Source organism: Pleurodeles waltl, chromosome 6 (assembly GCF_031143425.1).
Source record: "Pleurodeles waltl isolate 20211129_DDA chromosome 6, aPleWal1.hap1.20221129, whole genome shotgun sequence".
In the NCBI taxonomy this organism is placed as follows: domain Eukaryota; kingdom Metazoa; phylum Chordata; class Amphibia; order Caudata; family Salamandridae; genus Pleurodeles; species Pleurodeles waltl.
The window spans coordinates 1661108636-1661127190 of record NC_090445.1 but is presented as its reverse complement, the minus strand read 5'-3'; the positions used below and the strand labels follow the sequence as shown (position 1 = coordinate 1661127190).

The following is an 18555-nucleotide window of genomic DNA, read 5'->3' as shown; positions in this document are numbered from 1 at the left end:
TGCTTTGAGGAAACTGGGGCTTGTCCTATGGGTGGCCTCCATGAAGTTGTGGACCAAGGCCCCACAAAAACATTTGATATGCTAACTTTATTTGTCATGGAGTACCAGCCCCAGGTGCCAGACATATCACACTGTAGTTTACAACCTAGGTTCATTTCTACCCTTCAGTTCATCATTGATTTAAAATAAATAACGTTTTAACCTAACCCCTGCGACTATACACATACAATACAATACAATAACACACCCCACAGCCAGATGCTACAACCTGAAGAAGTCCCGTGATCTTTAGAAAACGCACAGTGTGTTTACCAGTACTCCCAACCTGATGTTACAAACACTCTGCTAGCATTGGGCCTCTCACTTCCCCTATTGAAAAGTATAACCTAGCACTGGCAAAGCCAATAGGCCCGGCCTATGGTGCAGTGTTAGCACGTTAGAGCGAGGCACAAAGCAGGAAACAAGAAGGGACTCAGAGAGAGAGTTGTAAAGTAGTCCATCATGGAGTTGAAGGCAAGCACTCGAGAGGGTGGAAGGATACTCAAAAACAACCAATAGCATTATCTGAGAAATGAATAATCAAGTGGGTAGAGCCAAGATGCGACTGGGATAATGTCAATGATGGCGAGAGGGAGTGTGAAGAAAGCAAGTGGCTTAAGGGGGCTTACCCAAAACCGAGTCTGTGTATTGTAAGCAGCAGGTCTGTTCGACAGATGTGCTGTCAAAACCCAGGCCTAAACCTGGAAGAAGCAGGATCCTTTGTCTAGAGTTTGGGAAAACGTACACCTCATACTCAAATTATGCAGCTTCCTTTCTCCGTGATGCTGTTTTACAAACAACTCCGAGTGATTCTGTAAGATTTCTGAGCCAAGAGCCAATCACGCTGACCCAGACATGTAAACACCTATCTCCTTCTTTGAAAATAAAACCTCCTTCCCGGGAAAATTAAATAGGGCCTGTTGTTTAAATAGCTAACCAGACGCGCGTGCGCAGACGAGTAATCATTATATGGACTCCCTGCGCTGCCGGAGGAGCGGGCGCCATGGGACACACCAGGCACCGGTATCGCAGAAGCAGGTTAGCTATTCACTTTTACAACTCCGACTTGAGCAGTTATGACAAGGACGGAAGGTTTCCACTTAAGATGCCGCCGGGCTGAATGAGGCCACGCCGCAGGCCTCACCTGTGGCCAGTTACTGATTAACGCGCCCACGCAGCACAGGTAACTTCGTTTCTTTTCAAGCGATGAACGTTGGAAACCCGGCCCGTGTGCACCCAATTGTATTTATAAAGCGCTATCTACACCATGAGGGGGGGCGAGGTGCTTTCTGTGGAACTGTAAATCTAGATTAAACTACTTACATACTCCTTTAGCCCACGCGCAATCCCCCTCCTTAAAAAAAATCAGGGAGTCTTATTTTTAAGACTTTAACAACTGTGGCTTTTTCCAGAACTGGAACATTATGAGTGGATCGATAATAACGCCCACATTACTCAACGGTTATGTTCGGACCATATACGTCCACATTCCTACATACATAGAATGAGTTGGCTACAGAGAAACTTGTTAAACTTCACATGTCGGTGCCCATAAAATTACACTGGTCTGCTCATAGCCTATATAACACAGACAGGACCAAAATATAACCCCGAACTTCCAAAAAAAGGCAAATGTTTGTTGGGATAGAGGTGGCAATCGCTGCCCCCCGTTAGACAAAACACACTGGCCCTGTTTCTACTTCGCATCATCAGATCTAGGCTCAAATTGTATACTTCAATCTGTGAAGGGGGTGGCAATGTTTACACAAAGAGCCTCCCTTTGGCCTGTCTCAGCTCAGCCAGAGTGCAAAGGCCAGGGCGGAGCCTGAGCTCCAGGTCTGACCAATCAGAGTGAAGAGATTGGTTTGTTGCTTCTGAACGTTCCAAGTAGCCGCCTTTCTGCCCTGGGCCATTTGGACATATTTACTGTAAACGGATGATTCTCAACCGAACCTTTATTTCGACCCTTCCCTAGTTGCCAACTCAAAACAGTGCAGCGAGCCCACGGAGGCCTAAAAAGCTGGATTGCACTTGCACAAGAACCCCCCAAACAGGTGTAACCTGACCCGGTTATAGCACCTGGAAGGCGGCTACCAAAAACAGGCCCCGGTCATACAACACTTACTGACAAAACTAAGCGCCTTGTTTCCAAAGCTACAAACTGACTGCCCTGCACGCTCCAGCCTCTGTGTACAGACAACAAACAAAATATCACATATTTAATCACCGCCGTTTGAGTAAAGTGCCGACAACTGATTTTATGTTTTCTGTGCAAACAGACCCGCGGCAAAAATACAAAAATAAAGATATTAAACTTTCTTACGCAAACACAAGGCAACTGTTTACTGCAAGCCAAGCACCGAGAGACTGATAAAAGGTATCACCCACTAGTTTGTAAGGGTGTGTTCTGCCAGTCCAGCCAACAGGTGGCCTGTTTTATTCCATCTCCAACAGAAAGGAACTGAAGGGGTCAACTCTGCGATCTGATGGGGGTACAGTAAAGGGCTAGCTGGGGCACATGAGCATGTTCATCTCCCCAGCTCCCCTGCCTCCTCCTGTACCCACGTGGGAGAGTGTTAAAGAGGGATTCTTGTAACTTCAGCAGGTGCAGCAGGGCCTCAGTCCAGGTCCAGGTTCATTGCTGCTTTTTCAGGGGGGAAATCTATAACTGACTGCTTTGCAGTGCTGCAGTCGTGGCAGAAACGTAATACTACACTCCAAATGAATGACTGCAGTGGCCCCCAACTGTTTGACTTCTGTGGACCCCCACTTTAACATTATTGGAACCCAGGGACCCCACTGATTTATTATTCAAATCTGGGGACCCCCCACTAAGTCATTGCTGAAAGCTGGGGACCTAATCTGTAAATATTACTTAATTTTCTAAGCAGTCGCGGACCCCCTGAGGAGGCTTTGCAGACCCCCAGGGGTCCCTGGGCCAGAGGTTGGGAAAGTGCTGACGCATGGGAACACGTGTAATGGCTGATAGGTTTGGCAGCCAAACATCAGGGTGCGGTTAATAATACGCACTTGATGTCTGTATATGGTGCATCAGTACCTACTACAAGTAACGGGGGTTAATTTTACCCAATTTTAGTGCTCAATTTACCGCTCGCGGAAAGAGTTGGCCTTGCTGGGATTCAGACATGTACCCTAATAGAACCACATATTTTACAAGCGAGGATTTCAGTGGCTGTCCCATCCTGTCAGCCATGCCCTCTGCCTGGCTTCAGGACTGGCAGGGATATAAGGCTTCCCACAATAGGCAACTGTAGCCGTGACTTCTAAGAACTTCATTCATTACTGACACCAATACAGTTTCTGCCGGTTTGTTCCTCGTGACGTCAGCGGTTATTGAGATCTCACTGCAGCGGTGTAACCACCTGTTCGGGCACCGAGAACCGCTCAGGGGGGCAGAGCAGAAGAGAAACGACTTCTCCGTTTTCTACCAAAATGTACTCGAAGGAAACGTGACTAGTCAAAGGCAACGCTTGACTTCCTGTTTCGGAAATGCTGGGTCGTATGATGCGACAAGCCTGCTTCCTATGGATGCTGCGATCCCCTGCACAGGACATACAACACACGCCATCACCAGGGTGGCGTGCTGCGCCTGAGGCGAGGGTAACCTGTGCTGGGCACATCTGGTCGCTAGTAGTGAAGAATGCTGCACGAATTGTGGCTGTGGTAGAACTGGAAGTAGAAGAGTACCACTAGTGGTAGTACCAGAGTACGAGAAGTGGTGTACTAGCAGTAAATGTGTGCTATACACATCTGGTCACTAGTAGTAAAGGTTGTTGTACGATTTGGGGCTGTGGTAGTAAAGGAGTACTATAAGTGGTAGTACCAGAGTACTATAAGTGTTTGTACTAGAGTACTATAGGTGGCTCTACTAGTAGTAAATGTGTGCTATACACATCTGGTCACTAGTAGTGAAGAATGTTGGATGAATTGTGGCTGTGGTAGAAGTGGAAATAGAAGAGTGCTACAAGTAGTAGTACCAGAGTACTATAAGTGGTAGTACCAAAGTACTCTGAGTGATAGTACTAGAGTACTATAGTGGTCTTTGTACTAGCAGTAGATGTGTGCTATACACATCTGGTCATTAGTAGTGAAGAATATTGTACGAATTGTGGCTGTGGCAGAAGTGGAAGTAGAAGAGTACTACAAGTGGTAGTATCAGAGTACAAGAAGTATTTGTACTAGTAGTGAATGTGTGCTATACACATCTAATCACTAGTAGAAAAGGTTGTTGTGCGAATTGTGGCTGTGGTAGAAGTGGAAGTAGAAGAGTGCTACGAGTTGTAGTACCATAGTACTATAAGTGGTAGTACCAAAGTACTATGAGTGATAGTACTAGAGTACTATAGGTGTTTCTATACTAGCAGTAACTGTGTGCTATACACATCTGGTCTGTAGTAGCGAAGAATGTTGTACGAATTGTGGCTGTGGGAGAAGTGGAAGTAGAAGAGTACTACAAGTGGTAGTACCAGAGTACTAGAAGTGGTTCTACAAGTAGTAAATGTGTGCTTTAGACATCTGGCCATTAGTAATAAAGGCTGTTGTATGATTTGTGGCTGTGGTAGAAGTAGTAGAAGAGTACTACAAGTAGCAGTACCAGAGTACTAGACGTGGCCGTACTAGTAGTAAATGTGTGCTTTACACATCTGGTCACTCGTAGTAAAAGGTTGTTGTACGAGTTGTGGCTGTCGTAGAAGCGGTAGAACAACAGTACTTCAAGCGGTAGTACCAGGGTACTATAAGTGGTAGTGGAAGAGTACTATACGTGGAAGTAGAACAGTACTATTAGTGGGAGTTAAATAATACTATAAGTGGTCTTACTAGTTGTGGCTGTAGTAGAAGCGGTAGTAGAAAAGTACTATAAGCAGTACGTGGTTGTAATAGTAGTACATTTCTGCTATATACATGTGGTCACTAGTAGTAAAGGTTGTTGTACAAGGGGGCTGTGGTAGAAGCAGTAGTAGCAGAGTACTATTAGTGGTCTGTATACATATGGTTAGTAGTACGTTAAAAGTTGTTGTACGAGTTGTTGCTCTGGTAGAAGCCGTGGTAGAAGAGTACTATTAGTGGCTGTACTAGATGTGGCTGTAGTACAAGTAGTAGTAGAAGAGTACTATTAGTGGTTGTACCAGTAGTAATAGCTGGAGTGTTATTTTTAGTAGTGGTAGTAATGATCGTAGTAGTACTAGTGGCTACAGTAGTAGTGGTTGCAGTCGTAGTTTCAGTTTTTGCACTGTGGTTCAAACAGTGGTAGTAGTAGTGGGTGCAGCAGTAGTAGTGGTGGTTGTAGTATGTAGTAGTAGTGGGTGCAGTAGTAGTACTGGTTGTTGTGGAAATAGCAGGAGTAGTGCTCGTTAATAGTGGCGGATGGAGTAGAGTTAGTAGTTGCTGCAGCAGTACACTGAAGTTAAAAAAACTGAAAGTATTGGTTATAGCACTCGCTAAAGAAGTATATATTTTTAAGCAAGGGAAAAAATACATATTGATGCTTTAAGCTTGGTCTAAGTCCCTTAGATTTGCAAAATTATTTTCTACAGGGGTGTTCAATAGAGAAAACCATGGGTGGGCTTTGTCGTGAGAATCGGAATCATTCAGATATTTACTGAGAACAACACAATCCGCTTCCTGAAATCCATTCTCTACTATTAAAAATCTTAAGTTTTGCATCCCAGCTACGAGATAAACTTCTAAGAATAAAGCTCTACAGTCATTTGAGGAAGCCCTAATAATTTAACCCATTAATTTGCTGTAAATTACTATGAGTTAGAACAGTGGCTTAAAGAGACAAGCATGTCCTAGTAGGGTATGAGTGTTGCTACTTAAGAGACATAGACATACTTGCTAACTTATTTAAAAAATCTGCCGTTTCACAAATCCTCATTTTAGCTGCCCACACCCACTGTAAAATCTGATAGATGGTAAACAAAAATGTCCTGCTTGGCTAGGGGTCCAGATGGTAAATTTGATGCTTGCAAAACAGAAGCATGTTTAAAGTACATATTATCACAAAGCTAATCAGAAGTAGTCTCACTGTGAAGAGTTTACACATGAAATGATCATTCTTTTGGGAGCCACCCAGATAAAGTGCTGACTTTGCTTCTATGTTCTATGGCTCTCTTTGTAACACCAGGGGTGGCTCCTCCATTAGGGCAACGCCTCCTCACCCCCCAGCAGCAGCAGCGGCAAAACCTTTACAACAACACAATAATAAACAGTGTTTATCATTTTCTTGTAACTGGCGGGGCCACGAGGGTGACGAGCAGTGAGTGAGAGTTCACAGCACTCCCCCCTCAGTGCGCATGTGTGTTTGGCTGGCCGTCTCGGGCCAGCCTAACACACATGCGCAGTAGGCTCTCTCCAGCCCGCACTGTGTTGCCGAGCTGGAGACAGCAGGCTCCCTGTCTCCCAGCTCTTAGCAGCGTCAGGATTGGCCGCAGGGCAGGGTGGGAGCTGATGCCTGCAGCAGAGGAGCAACGCGGTGGTGTAAGCAGCGGCGATCGAAGTAAGTGGTTTTAAAAAAATATATTTATTTTTATTCCCCCCCCCCATTGCGCTCCGCTCCTTCTGTGTGACACTAGCTGCAACTGTGTAACATCCAGCTCAGGGTACCCTTTACAAGCTCCCACTACTCCCGCGGTTAAAAAGTGGCCGCGGCGCCTAGTGATGACATCACAGCATGGCCGCTCCCGGGCTCCTCTGATCGACAAGCCAGGCTGAGAAGACAAAGGGCTCAGGTAGGGATGCTTCTAGAGGCCCGAGAGTCCAACAGCGGTCAATTTACAAGAGATTGTTCGTTTTTAGTGGGTCCCCTTTAGCAGGCACTCTGTTTACCTTGAAAGGGGATGAGAACCGGTTACAAAATCTGCATTATTATCATTCAAAACTAGTCTAACTACTGTTTCCCCAATCTGCATTGAGTCAGTAGATAGATAAAAGTTATCTGATCAACAATGGCCTCGCATAACTTTTCGATGTTGTCTTCTTCACGGAATAAACAGTTTCTCTGATGTTTGATTTTTTTTTAGAATGCAGAGAACTGAAATGTGTTAAGACTGTCAAGTACTGCAGTGAACAGGAAATCCATCTTCTTTCCTGTCACGAAAATATCTACACGAAAGAAAAAAAAAGAACCCGAAACTTGTTGAACTTTTCACTTGTTGGTCTGCATTTTGTAGAGCTGGCAGAAGGAGGGTGAACAAGAAGCCCTGGAGCGTAGAGTGGTCTCACCACTCTGTGGTATGGATGGACACCACACGTGCATCAAGGTTACCTCTATGTGCCCGACACTACATCACTGGTGTGATGAACCATGAGGGGTAGGAAGCCAGGCTCTTCTGGGAAACAGCCGCCGAATAACAGGCCTTAGACGCAGGCTTATTCGTTGCACGAAAGTGATGAGCAAACAATTAATATGAATAAAGCCTACTGGGATATGGCTATACAAAACACACACATGCATGTGATATTGACAGTTTTAGCTTTCTTCCTAACCTCTAATGATGCTCTCAGAAAGCACCACAACTCATAGGCAATGACATGTGCATTCATCTTTAAAAGAACTGGATGCAACTTATGGTTTAGGGCTCAAGATAGGGTTAAAAGGAATTGACACAGAGATCAAACTATTAACTTTCTTTTTGTAGCACTCCCAGGAGTGTGTGCATGGTGCTGTGAAGCCCGTAGCATATTTATTTTGCCCCTATGGGAAAGAAGGTTGGACCACCCTTGTTAGGTAGGAGTTGTGGTCCTCTGGATGCGCACAGAGCCTAACGCGGGGGCCTCAAAGAAGTTGAGATACTTTGCTAGGGCAGATGCTGCATAATTCCAGTTCCAAGAGGAAACCGACAAAACTGAGCACACAGAGAGTAAGATTGCCAACAAAGCGTTGGTTAAAGGGAAAGGAGCTTTGCTGAGACTTCCAGTGGGTTGTAGGCTGGGAGAGATAAGGCTACGAGCAGACTCTGGAAGGAAATTGCTCACAAAAACCCATGACATGACAATAATCTAGGGTATCCCATTAAATCCGCTACCTGCCTACACACGAAGCCCTTGGGTTCGCAATACTCTGTTCCCCCGAACCTTTTCCTGTCTTTTCAAAAAGCACTTACATTTCTGTCCATGAACAGATAGCGCTGTGAGGCTATGCCAGAGGTGTGTACTATATAAATACATATAACATGTCGAATCTTTTCCAAGATTCTACTCCAAACATTCCCACTAGTTCTAGGATTTGTCTGATACTGGAAAAGGCTCACTTTTTTTACTGCACCCATTTGCCTTCTCCTGAAGGATGTCAGCACCACTATGCTCGGTCGCTGCTTTCCTTCTAAAGCCAGATCTCTATAACAGTCCTTAGAGGACGCAGGCCAGTTTGCAGGGTGCCATGTTGTGCAAATCTTCTATGAGACAGACAGAACGGATGCTAAAGATCACGAAACAGAACATGGAAGTATGCAGTGTACACCTACAGAGGTAAGGCTCGAGTGCAAAAAGTCTGATGCAAATTGAAAGGTTTGCAGATAGCTGCAGAAGCCACAGATAACTAGAGATTGATTTGGAAGCTGAACGGTCCAGTGGTATGATTATGTCAATCTTGCATTTTAGGTGCGGGCTTGGAAACCCTTACCTGCGATGTGTGTAAATGAAATGATTTTGCATAAAATATTGTGAGACACCTGCTTTAAAGGGCTCTCAATGTCAACAGCTATGAAATTCCTAGGAAGATACGGCCATTTGCACAGGATCACACTAATTGTATAGGGTGGATGCTGGGATGCATGATTTACCCACCAATCCGCATCTCCACCCTTTGATATTTTTGGGTTTCTATCTCTCCCAACGTGTGCAGGTGTTTGTCACACTCGTGACACCCCAGAGCCCCATGGTGCGACAGAAGAGACAGTGGAAACATCACATACCTGGAAGGCATGCACATTCATAGGTGGTATCCCCCGTCTGGCGGCAGGTGCCCCCATTCTGGCACGGGGAGGGGTAGCAAGGCACGTAGGGATTTTCGCAGTTGCGTCCTGTGTATTCCGGCTTGCAGGTGCACTGGTAGGATCCCACCTCATTCACGCATGTACCTCCGTTCTTGCACGGGACTGAAGTACATTCATTGATGTCCTGTTTGCAGGTGGCTCCATGATAACCCGCGGGGCACTTGCAGACATACTGGGTTTCGAAAGGCACACATTGTCCTCCATTGCCGCAAGGGTTAGAGGCACAGGGGTCCGCCTGCTGGCACGTTTCACCTGAAGAGCCAAAGTAAAAGAAAACTTTATTTAGCTCCAGATACCCAAATGTTTCTTTCTTCCCATACATCTAGCCTTTGCTTAATTTATACTAAATTATGTACTGATACCCAAAACTTTATTCGGGGTTCCGAAGTCTGAGCGAAACTTCATGTGGGCCAGGGAGGAAGGCTTTACCATACTCCATGTCCTCCAAGGTCTACATTAGGCTTTCTGGGCAGCAGCATGCATGCCTTCACAAGGGAGAACACCAGTCCTTCCTTTAAAATAGAAGCCTGTACAACAACTAGTAAAGAACAGCTTGATTGGTTGTCCCTTTTCTATTTCCACACACCACAGTGGAAATTAAAAAAGGACAAACACAGAGTGGAATATGATAAAGCGCTTAGATTCCCAGAAATAAGAGGGCACGGGTAACCAGAGGCACAAATGAAATATTGTGTGAAGCGTCTAGTGTTCATTGGGTTTCCACTTTACCTGTCCAACCTGGGGGACATTTGCACTTGTGCTGGGTGAGGCTAGACAGCAGTTCGCAAGTCCCACCGTTGCGGCAAGGGTTGTTCAGGCAAACATTATCCGTGGGAGTCAGGCACAGCTTGTCGGAGAACCCCACGCGGCAGGCACAGCTGTAATCCACAGAGTTTCCACGGATCTCGACTTGGCACGTTCCAGAGTTCATACATGGTGAGCTGAGGCAAGGGTTGGAGTATTGGCACCTTTCGCCTACAAATGTGTTGCTGCTACACCTGCAACAAGAAATAAACTCAGGGTGAATTCAACGTAACACATATCTTAACTTGTGTCTTAAACAATAGTTCACAATACTTCAATTTGAGCCACGCATTTATTATTATTTTATTTATTGGATCTCCCAAATAACTGAATATAATTGACTTCTTGTCGAGTGCAAATCTAAAATCTATACTATCCTTCCAACATCGATCCTAAACTCAACAGACAACATTCCAACATTCTTAAAACAACCAGCAAAGATTCATCCAACACTCGTCCAAGGCCCAACGAACAGCCATTCAACACCCAACCAACTCATCCAATCAATAAATAGCCTTCCAAAACCCTTCCAGCATCTCTCCAGGACCCAACCAATAGCCTTCTAAATCCGTTCCAACACCATTCAGCACCCAACCAACAGCCTTCCAAAACAGTTCCAACATCAATCCAGCACCCAACCAATAGCCTTCCAAAACTGTTCCACCGTCTTCCAGCACCCAACCAATAGCCTTCAAAACCCTTCCAACACACATCCCTCACCCAACCACTGGCCTTCTAAAACTGTTCCAACGTCTTCCAGCACCCAACTAATAGCCTTCAAAACCCTTCCAACACACATCCAGCACCCAACCACTGACCTTCCAAAACCGTTCTAACGTCTTCCAGCACCCAAACAATAGCCTTCAAAACCCTTTCAACACACACCCAGCACCCAACCACTGGCCTTCCAAAACACTTCCAACACCCATCCAGCACCCAGACAATACTCTTCCAAAACCCTTCCAACACCCATCCACCACCCAACCAGCAGCCTTCAAAAACCCTTCCAACATCCATCCAGCACCCAACCACTGGCCTTTCACAACACTTTCAACACACATCTAACACCCAACCAATAATCCTCCAAAACCCTTCCAACACCCATCCACCACCCAACCAGCAGCCTTCTAAAATCCTTCCAACACCCATCCAGCACACCAGTAGCCTTCCAAAAACCTTCCAAAAACCATCCAGCACCAAACCAGAAGCCTGCCAATTATTTTCCAGCACCCAACCAATAGCATTTCAAAAGGGCCAGCCAACAGTCAGACAAAATCCTTCCAACAGACACCCAGAAACCATCCACCACCCATCAAAGATCCATTCAACAGCCTATCAAAACCCACCCCACACACTTCTAATGAGTGTTTCAACAAAGACAATAAAGCTACTATCAAGTCTGCTCACTGAAGTAACGGAAAATGTACTTAGAGCACATTACAAGACTCCTATAAATAAATACATGTGTTATCCATAGACAACAGCCAACTGAAGCAAGTCCTCTAACAATTCCAAAGTACCAAGCTCACACACTATTAGATCACACGAGACGAATTAATCACCTGGACTTTTAACATGACTCAGTTACTCCTGCAGGGGGAGTTGTGGTCAGAAGGGAGTGGGCAGGGGCATCTTAAGGACTTGGGGGCCCTGGGTCAAATTTGAATTTATGTTCTAGTTTCAGCTTTTTAATGCCCTCTTTGGACAGGTCACTGACAGTACACAAGCACTAAATTGTCCAAAACCTAAATGTGCTTACATTTCATATTCAGGGATAGTGAGTGGCGTGTGTTTTCAATATTGTGACATAGCAGTACCTCTCTAATGTTACAGCAAATAATCTCTCTGGCACCCTCCAGCTTCGCATATGTGAGATCCTGTTTTGATCTAAAAGAAACGTTTTTATGGGTGTTGCATGAAAGCTAAAAAATAACATTTCTCTGCAAATGTCTTTAATAGACTCGCACATTACCCACATTAAAAAATAAATTAATGGAAAACGGCATTTAAAACAATGGGCTTAGGAATTGTTCAGGGTCACCAGGGCAACACTCTTTGAAGGACAAAGCTGTCTCATCAGGGGGGCTCTTGAAAGGCTGTGGCCCTGGGCAAGAGCCTACTTTGCCCATGCCTTAAAAAGTCTCTAGGAGTGGAGGAGGGTGGTGTACAAGGAGTTGGCTGTCCTGGATATATGAAATTTTTTCTGCTCTCTTCCCTGGCAATAAAGTCACATCGGATGTCACCGGGCCAATCTGGCGCCCTTGGACACAACCTTGCTCACAGCACATGTATAAGCTTTCCTTTAAAATGTAAGATGCAGATATCTACAGCATTGGTTGTCATACAAGCGGGGCCTGCAAGAGCTGTAATAGCAGCCTGGCCAGGTACATGGTCAAATTGACACCGCCTAGTTGCCTACTGGTCCCTCGCATCTCGGTTATGCTGGGAGCGCTAAGCATGCTGGGATTCGTAGTTTCGTTTTACTCAATATAAGTAGGGATATACAAATCCCAGAATGCTCAGTGTTATTGGATGAAAAACCAGAGTCGTTTGAGAGTTTCCCTTTCGACAGGGGGTCATTTGACAGCTACGACTCTGTGTCGCCTCCTCGTAAAGAGCGCCCTACTCCCATGCTCAGATGAATGGGTTTTGTTTTGGGGAGGGGTAATCAATCAGTGCCGCCCTCAGAACATGACCCCTCGTTCCAAGTGGACCAGTGGTTCTGTGGGAATCCGTGGTTCACACGGGCCATCACTTCACGTTACTACCTGCCTCCTGCATCTTCCACTGACCCCCTCAGAGCCATAAATCATGGAGTTTAAAAGAGCTTTTCAGGGGAGTCTTCTCCTGCCCCTAGCCTGCCAGATGAACCGGAAAAGAAACCCTCCAGGGACCAGTGATCTCTACCCCTTCTCTGAACAGAGTCACTCAAGCAAGCAAGATAAATACGAGAGTCCCACCTCCTACCCCAGCGCAAACACTGCTCATCAGCGCTCTGCAGATTCCAGATTAGCTGTGGCAGTTTCCATGTTTGGGGAGGGAGACTGATCTGTTTCACTTTATGACGCCCTGATGAGAGTGGACACATTCCTGTGCAGAAGGCGCGCATGCGCACTCGAACAATGCTTTCTATTGGTCTGTTAGAAGTTGCATCACAAAGTACACCTGCCTCAAGCCAAAGGAGCTGTGCGCTTGGCCCCCGGGGTGGCCATCACAGGTGCTGAGAATACAGGTTCAACATCTTTTATGGCATCTGCACAGGATTCATTTGCAAACCTCCTGAATGACTCTCCCTTACCTTGACAAATATTCTAAAAATCAGGCTTGGATCCAGACCCTGCTGACCTAGGTTAGTTATGTGCAGCCCAAGCCTACCTCCGTGTTAGCCTGTAAGGGCTGTGGCAGTGAAGGTGTCTCTGTGTATTACACAGTCAGATTTTAGATGCCCCCGAAACCAGCAAATGGAGGGTACATGGGACCTTGTTCTAACTCAATGACAGAATCCCCATGTGTGATACATGCCCAGATGGAGACCCCTGGGACCTCCAGTTGCACGACACGTTAGCAACAGGCACACAGGGCGCAGAGGCCATCCTGGCATGTCCAACTGTTAGAACCCTCGAACAGTGGCATGAACTACTGCAAAGTAGGCATTCAAAAGTCAATATCACAAGCAAGTTGTGGGGTTTTAAAACCTTTGCTTAAATGCTATCACAGGCTGATTGCTAGCCTTTCATTCTCTTTGAAGGCTGTATTTTGCATGATTGATATAAGGACAGCATTGTAAGAACATTCTTTTTTATGATCAAAGACACTTCGCAGAATAACAAAACATCCGCCAAACTGGAAAATATTAGCACGGAAGTTTCACTCAGTATCACCTGTGCAGTTTCCCAGAATAACTGTGCGTCATGTGTACCAGATCTTCTGCGAGATAGACACCGCGCTGCAAGCACACCTCCTGGGCAGCTCAGGTGTGTGGGATGCTCGTAGTTCCCTCACAACCACAGGGGTGCTAGGAGGGGGCGAGAAGCCCTTCTGGAAGGGACACAAGGACACCATCTGCTGCCGGAAATTCAAAGGCCTGGCCTTGCACAAAGCAAAAGCGAGAAGACGAATCGCAGCCCATTGGGTTGGGTTGTTTACTGACGGAACAAAGAGGGGCGCTCCGGAGGATGGGAAAGGAAGGCAGACTGCAAGAGGCCAGCACCAAGCGACAGATGGACCCTGAGTGAGCGAGGGCAGGGGACACACAGCTGACGGCCTGCGTCTGGGCACCAACTCTGAGAGCCCGAGGGCAGCGAGTTCACTCCGATAAATTGTTTTTTTTTTAAGTTACCAATACCTAACTCTACAGATTTCTTAAGAATCTGATCACGGTGCACATTTAAGATCCCTATTTTCAGCTTGCGAGAGTAATTATAATAATACACTCATTTCAATTTCATCAGGATCACTCGACACACACATGGCACAAAAGCGTGACAAAGTTACCACATACATTTTAATCACCACCAGAAATTAGTAAGGCAAGGTCCTCTCGTAGGCAAGGTCGCCCACTTAGGGCAACCAGGCACTGGTATTATCACAGATATCGCCGCACTTGTGTCTTCATGACTGAATTAAGCAAAGCTACTGCGAGCAGTCAGGCTTGTGTGGGTGTGGTTTCTTTTTCGTTTAATGTCTGCTCATGATGCATCGCTTGCAAGGCATAAGGAGGGGGTTTCTGTGAGCACGCCTTGCTTAGATAAGCTCTGGTTAGTTACCTAAGTGTGTTTCCAGGTCCATTTCTCCACTCGGTTACTGGCAATTGTAAAGCACACTTCTACCTACCACTCTGATTTGAGTTTGGACACTGTTTCCACCTGCTAAAGACTTTTTTCGTCAACAGGTTGTGGTTGACAGGTGAATACTTGTCAACACGTATTACTTGTTAACGGTTTGCATTGGTTAATTGAATGCTGAAAGGTGTCGGATTTGCTGTTATTTCTAATATTAAGGTTTGTGTGAATGTGTGTAGCCGAACAGCATCCCACAACAAACATCCGTTGAAGATAATAGGGGGGAGGGCAGGTGCCCTAACTACAGCACCCTACACGTGGATGAGAAAATTGAATGATATGTCAGGGAACCGAAATGTCTTGTGAACGAGGGACATTGATCAACACTGTACCAGGACCATGGGTCTTCTGAAAAAATATGTGTTTTTAAACTTAATAATAAGCACTTCATTGAAAAGAAACAGACTGGCTTCCCAAACAAAGCCTTAAGGCAATGGAGATCAGGCCCATTATGGCTTGCCTGGCACACTTCCTGCGACAACCCTTGTCGTTTCAAGCCTTTTCAACGCAAAGTGCTGTTTATACCGCACTCTAAACCCACCGCCCTTATCAGGGTGCTTGACAACATGCTCTCTCAGGGGCTACACAGGTTATCAATGAAGAACTGCTATCGCCGTAAAAACAAGCAGGCCCTCCCTAGCAGTTTTCAGCCTCGGCAAACTGAATTCTGTTTCAGTGGTCGTGTTCTTGTGGAGCACAGGACCTTCTCGGAACGCCAGGACCTTGCACAGACCAGCAATACTGTGAGATGTGAAAATCCACCAGTGTCCAGTTCTTCGGGCTTGAGAAAGAACCAGGGCTCGAGACAGGAGAGCGATGCTAGATACTGACAGAAAGACCACTTCTCTAATCTCAGGTTTTAACGGATGAGGAAAGACGCATCTTCTCCAGGAGCTAGGACACGCGTCACTCAGGGATTGGACCAGGGCTTTGTTACATCCCTGTGTGTGGTCTTAGTTGGCCTTATTTTCTGTTCACCTGTAAATAAACCCGCCCGGTGGTCCTTTGTCTGTTGACCGACCCCTCGACCGCAAGAGATACACCTACCTAGATGAAGGGGTTAAAACCACTCCTGTACATTCTTTGCTGGGTAAAGAAAGCAGACTCATTTTCCGTGAATACATTCCTTAGAATCAAGCATCTATAGGTGAAAAATTGAGCCTAATTTTTTAAGGATTGTTATAACCCTAAATAGCTTCCACCGGAGGGACCTGTCAGGATGCCAGCTGTTCGTGAGTTTCATACAGCTCAGGTAACAACCCCACACTGGTGTTTGTAAACCCACCCAATCCATCTATTGGCTTATGTAATGAGATGAAAACGTGCCTAATGCACAACATTTCTGATAGAAGTGTTACTCAGTGCGTGTAATAAATGATAAATGAATATATATTGAAATGTTTGAGATTGGGGACTCGGTGCGTTGGGCATAAATTGGCGCCACCCCAAAAGAACAGCACTTTTACAAACTTGCTGTCTGTGTTTTGCCAACATGGCCTACAAGTCGTATCCGCGATGGGGAAAAACGAAAAGAAGAAATGGCGGGCAAATCCGAGGGAGCACGGCGCCCAGCTCGGGATTGTCTCGCTTCCTCGCCAGCCTCAGCACGGATTCGCTGCTTACAAATGTTGGATATGGGCGGGGGCTCAGGGACTTTTCAAGCAAACAAGTTTGCATTCTCCGGACGAAGTGAAAGAAAATGTCCAAGATAAATCTGAGCATCTGCTGCGGGCGCACAAAAGGCGCTGGGAGCAGGTGTGTGCATGCTAATGAGAGGCGGCAGCTGCTCCCCGGGACCAGCCCCCGGCAACCTTTAATGGCTTCTGGGGCTCGTGGAGGCGGGTGCAAGTGAATTATGCAGCCCGGGTGATGCATCTCGGCCTCTTTCTGAGGCCTGCTGCTGGTATGAGAGGCGTCCTTTGTCCGCTGGAGTTGGCTGCTCTCCCCGGGGGCCAGCAGTGCAAGCATTCTGACTGCGGAGCATTCAACAAGCCTCCAAGAAGCAATGTCTTGCTATGACTTCTCGGCGCCTTTTCTTTACAGTATCAATTCGACGTTTATCATAGCATCTGATGCCGGCATCAAGTCACTCTAAACATACAACCATCAAACGACAATAAGCAAAGACTTCCAGCAAGCCATACTATGTTAAATGCCCTGTGGGTTTAGTACCAAACAAAAACATTCCAATATTACTCAATTAAAACATGTAAAGTGATAGCTAGAAATTGTTTGTGTTTAGACAATTCTGATTGGCTGCTTGGCAGACCATTGGAATTACTCTCGCGAGCGTCATCCTTCGCGAGCAGGCGGACAGGTGGTCATTCTTAGCCCGCTGTGGGTGCTTGTGTTGTACAAAGGATGCGAGGATTAGGTCCCTGGATATGGTGCCTAAAAACTGGGAGGCAGTTTTGTTGTTATGTTGGGGGGTCACCTTATCTCTGCGGCTGAATTAGAGACCAAAAACAGATCGCCCGGGCCTTGCATTGCAGAGCACACAGAGTTTACAACTACAGAACCTTGACTTTTCCACCAGAAGTTCCCATAGAGCCTTAATGCCCTGAAAAAAACCCAGGCAAACCTACCCAGGGCCGAAACGTGTGGGCTCAACAGGTATTCTCTTGGAAAAACGGGGGGGGGGGGGGGGGGGGGGGGGAAGTGTCAGGTGAATACTGCAATTTTCACCCTTCTTTGTTAAAACAAGAAACACTGGATATTTTATCCAAACACATGGCTCTGGGTGTTCGCCTGCAGAATGTAGACAAAATCTGGCCCTGTTTGCCAACCTTACGAATAGAAACTGTGCCTCACCACAGTGCGGAAACTAGAGGAGTGGTAAGAAATTGATAAACGTGTCCATTTCAAGCATTTCTGATGAACCCTACAAGTCCTTCGTAGGAAGGGTTGTGTCCTGGCCCAGAGCCCTGCCTGGCAGCTACTCACAGAATTCCTCACCACCTCCGGGGGGCGTTGTCCGTCTGCCTAGCACCGCTCAAATATGGCGGAGTATGCATCTTCCATGTGTCGCATGGATATGGCGATGTCTTTAATCAAACACCGAGTTTCAAAAATAGCAGCTCAGCGCACGCTCTTGGGGCATTTCTAAGTGTGGTCCTGAACTCTGCACCGACTCGCTAAATACATCCCGAGCACAAGTCGCGGATTCATGGAGCGCGCGCCTCCAGAGCCAGGCAGACTGGGGTACGTTCAGCATGGGCAGTGGAGTAAGGAAACTTGAGGGGGACCCCCTGCAATGTACCTGGAGGGGGCCCCTCCACCTGGACCCCGTCCGGGGCCTGCCGCCCCTGCACAGGGTACTGTGCTGAAGGGGGGAGGGGGAGGAGCTCGGAGCTCGGCGCAACGCGGGGGCCTTTGTTTAGCCACTGAACATGGCTGCCGCAAGTCAGGCAGGTACAGAAAGTGTCCTAAATCCATCCGTTCCTCTGAGAACTTTGCAAAATCCAACATTATCGATAGGCCTATAGATTTTACAGGAATAGATTGAACCGGATACTATGCAGCCCTGGCCACCTACGTAGGCGCAACTCCACCAGTTCATTGGGGTGCACACAAAACCCCAATATGTGCCAAACTTCAACCCCTACCAACCATCCGCTAAAGGGGGCCAGGAACACGATATAAACCGGAGCGCTTTGAGACCTTGTCTGGGATAGGAAGCGCTATACAAGAAGGTAAGAAACCTAGGCTCTACGACTTTTGTTTGTAGCGCAGTGGGTTGGTGCATCTGCTGCGTAGCAGGGTCAGTAACGTGAAAGGAGCAGGTTTGAATCTAGGAAAGGTCCACTCAGTCATATATCCATCAGAGTTATGTAAAACGAGTCCCAATGAACTGG

The 18555-nt window shown here is 46.6% G+C and overlaps 1 protein-coding gene across 1 annotated transcript in view; it reads right to left on the bottom strand.

The window, feature by feature from the left end:
• NOTCH1 (notch receptor 1) overlaps positions 1-18555 on the bottom strand; it is a 92124-nt gene that overhangs the window by 38108 nt on the left and 35461 nt on the right. The window contains exons 3-4 of the mRNA XM_069241596.1: positions 9786-10054; positions 8976-9308 (exon numbers count right to left, since the gene is read on the bottom strand). Of these exons, the coding sequence (XP_069097697.1) occupies positions 8976-9308; positions 9786-10054 (602 nt within the window). The remainder of the gene's footprint in view (positions 1-8975; positions 9309-9785; positions 10055-18555) is intronic.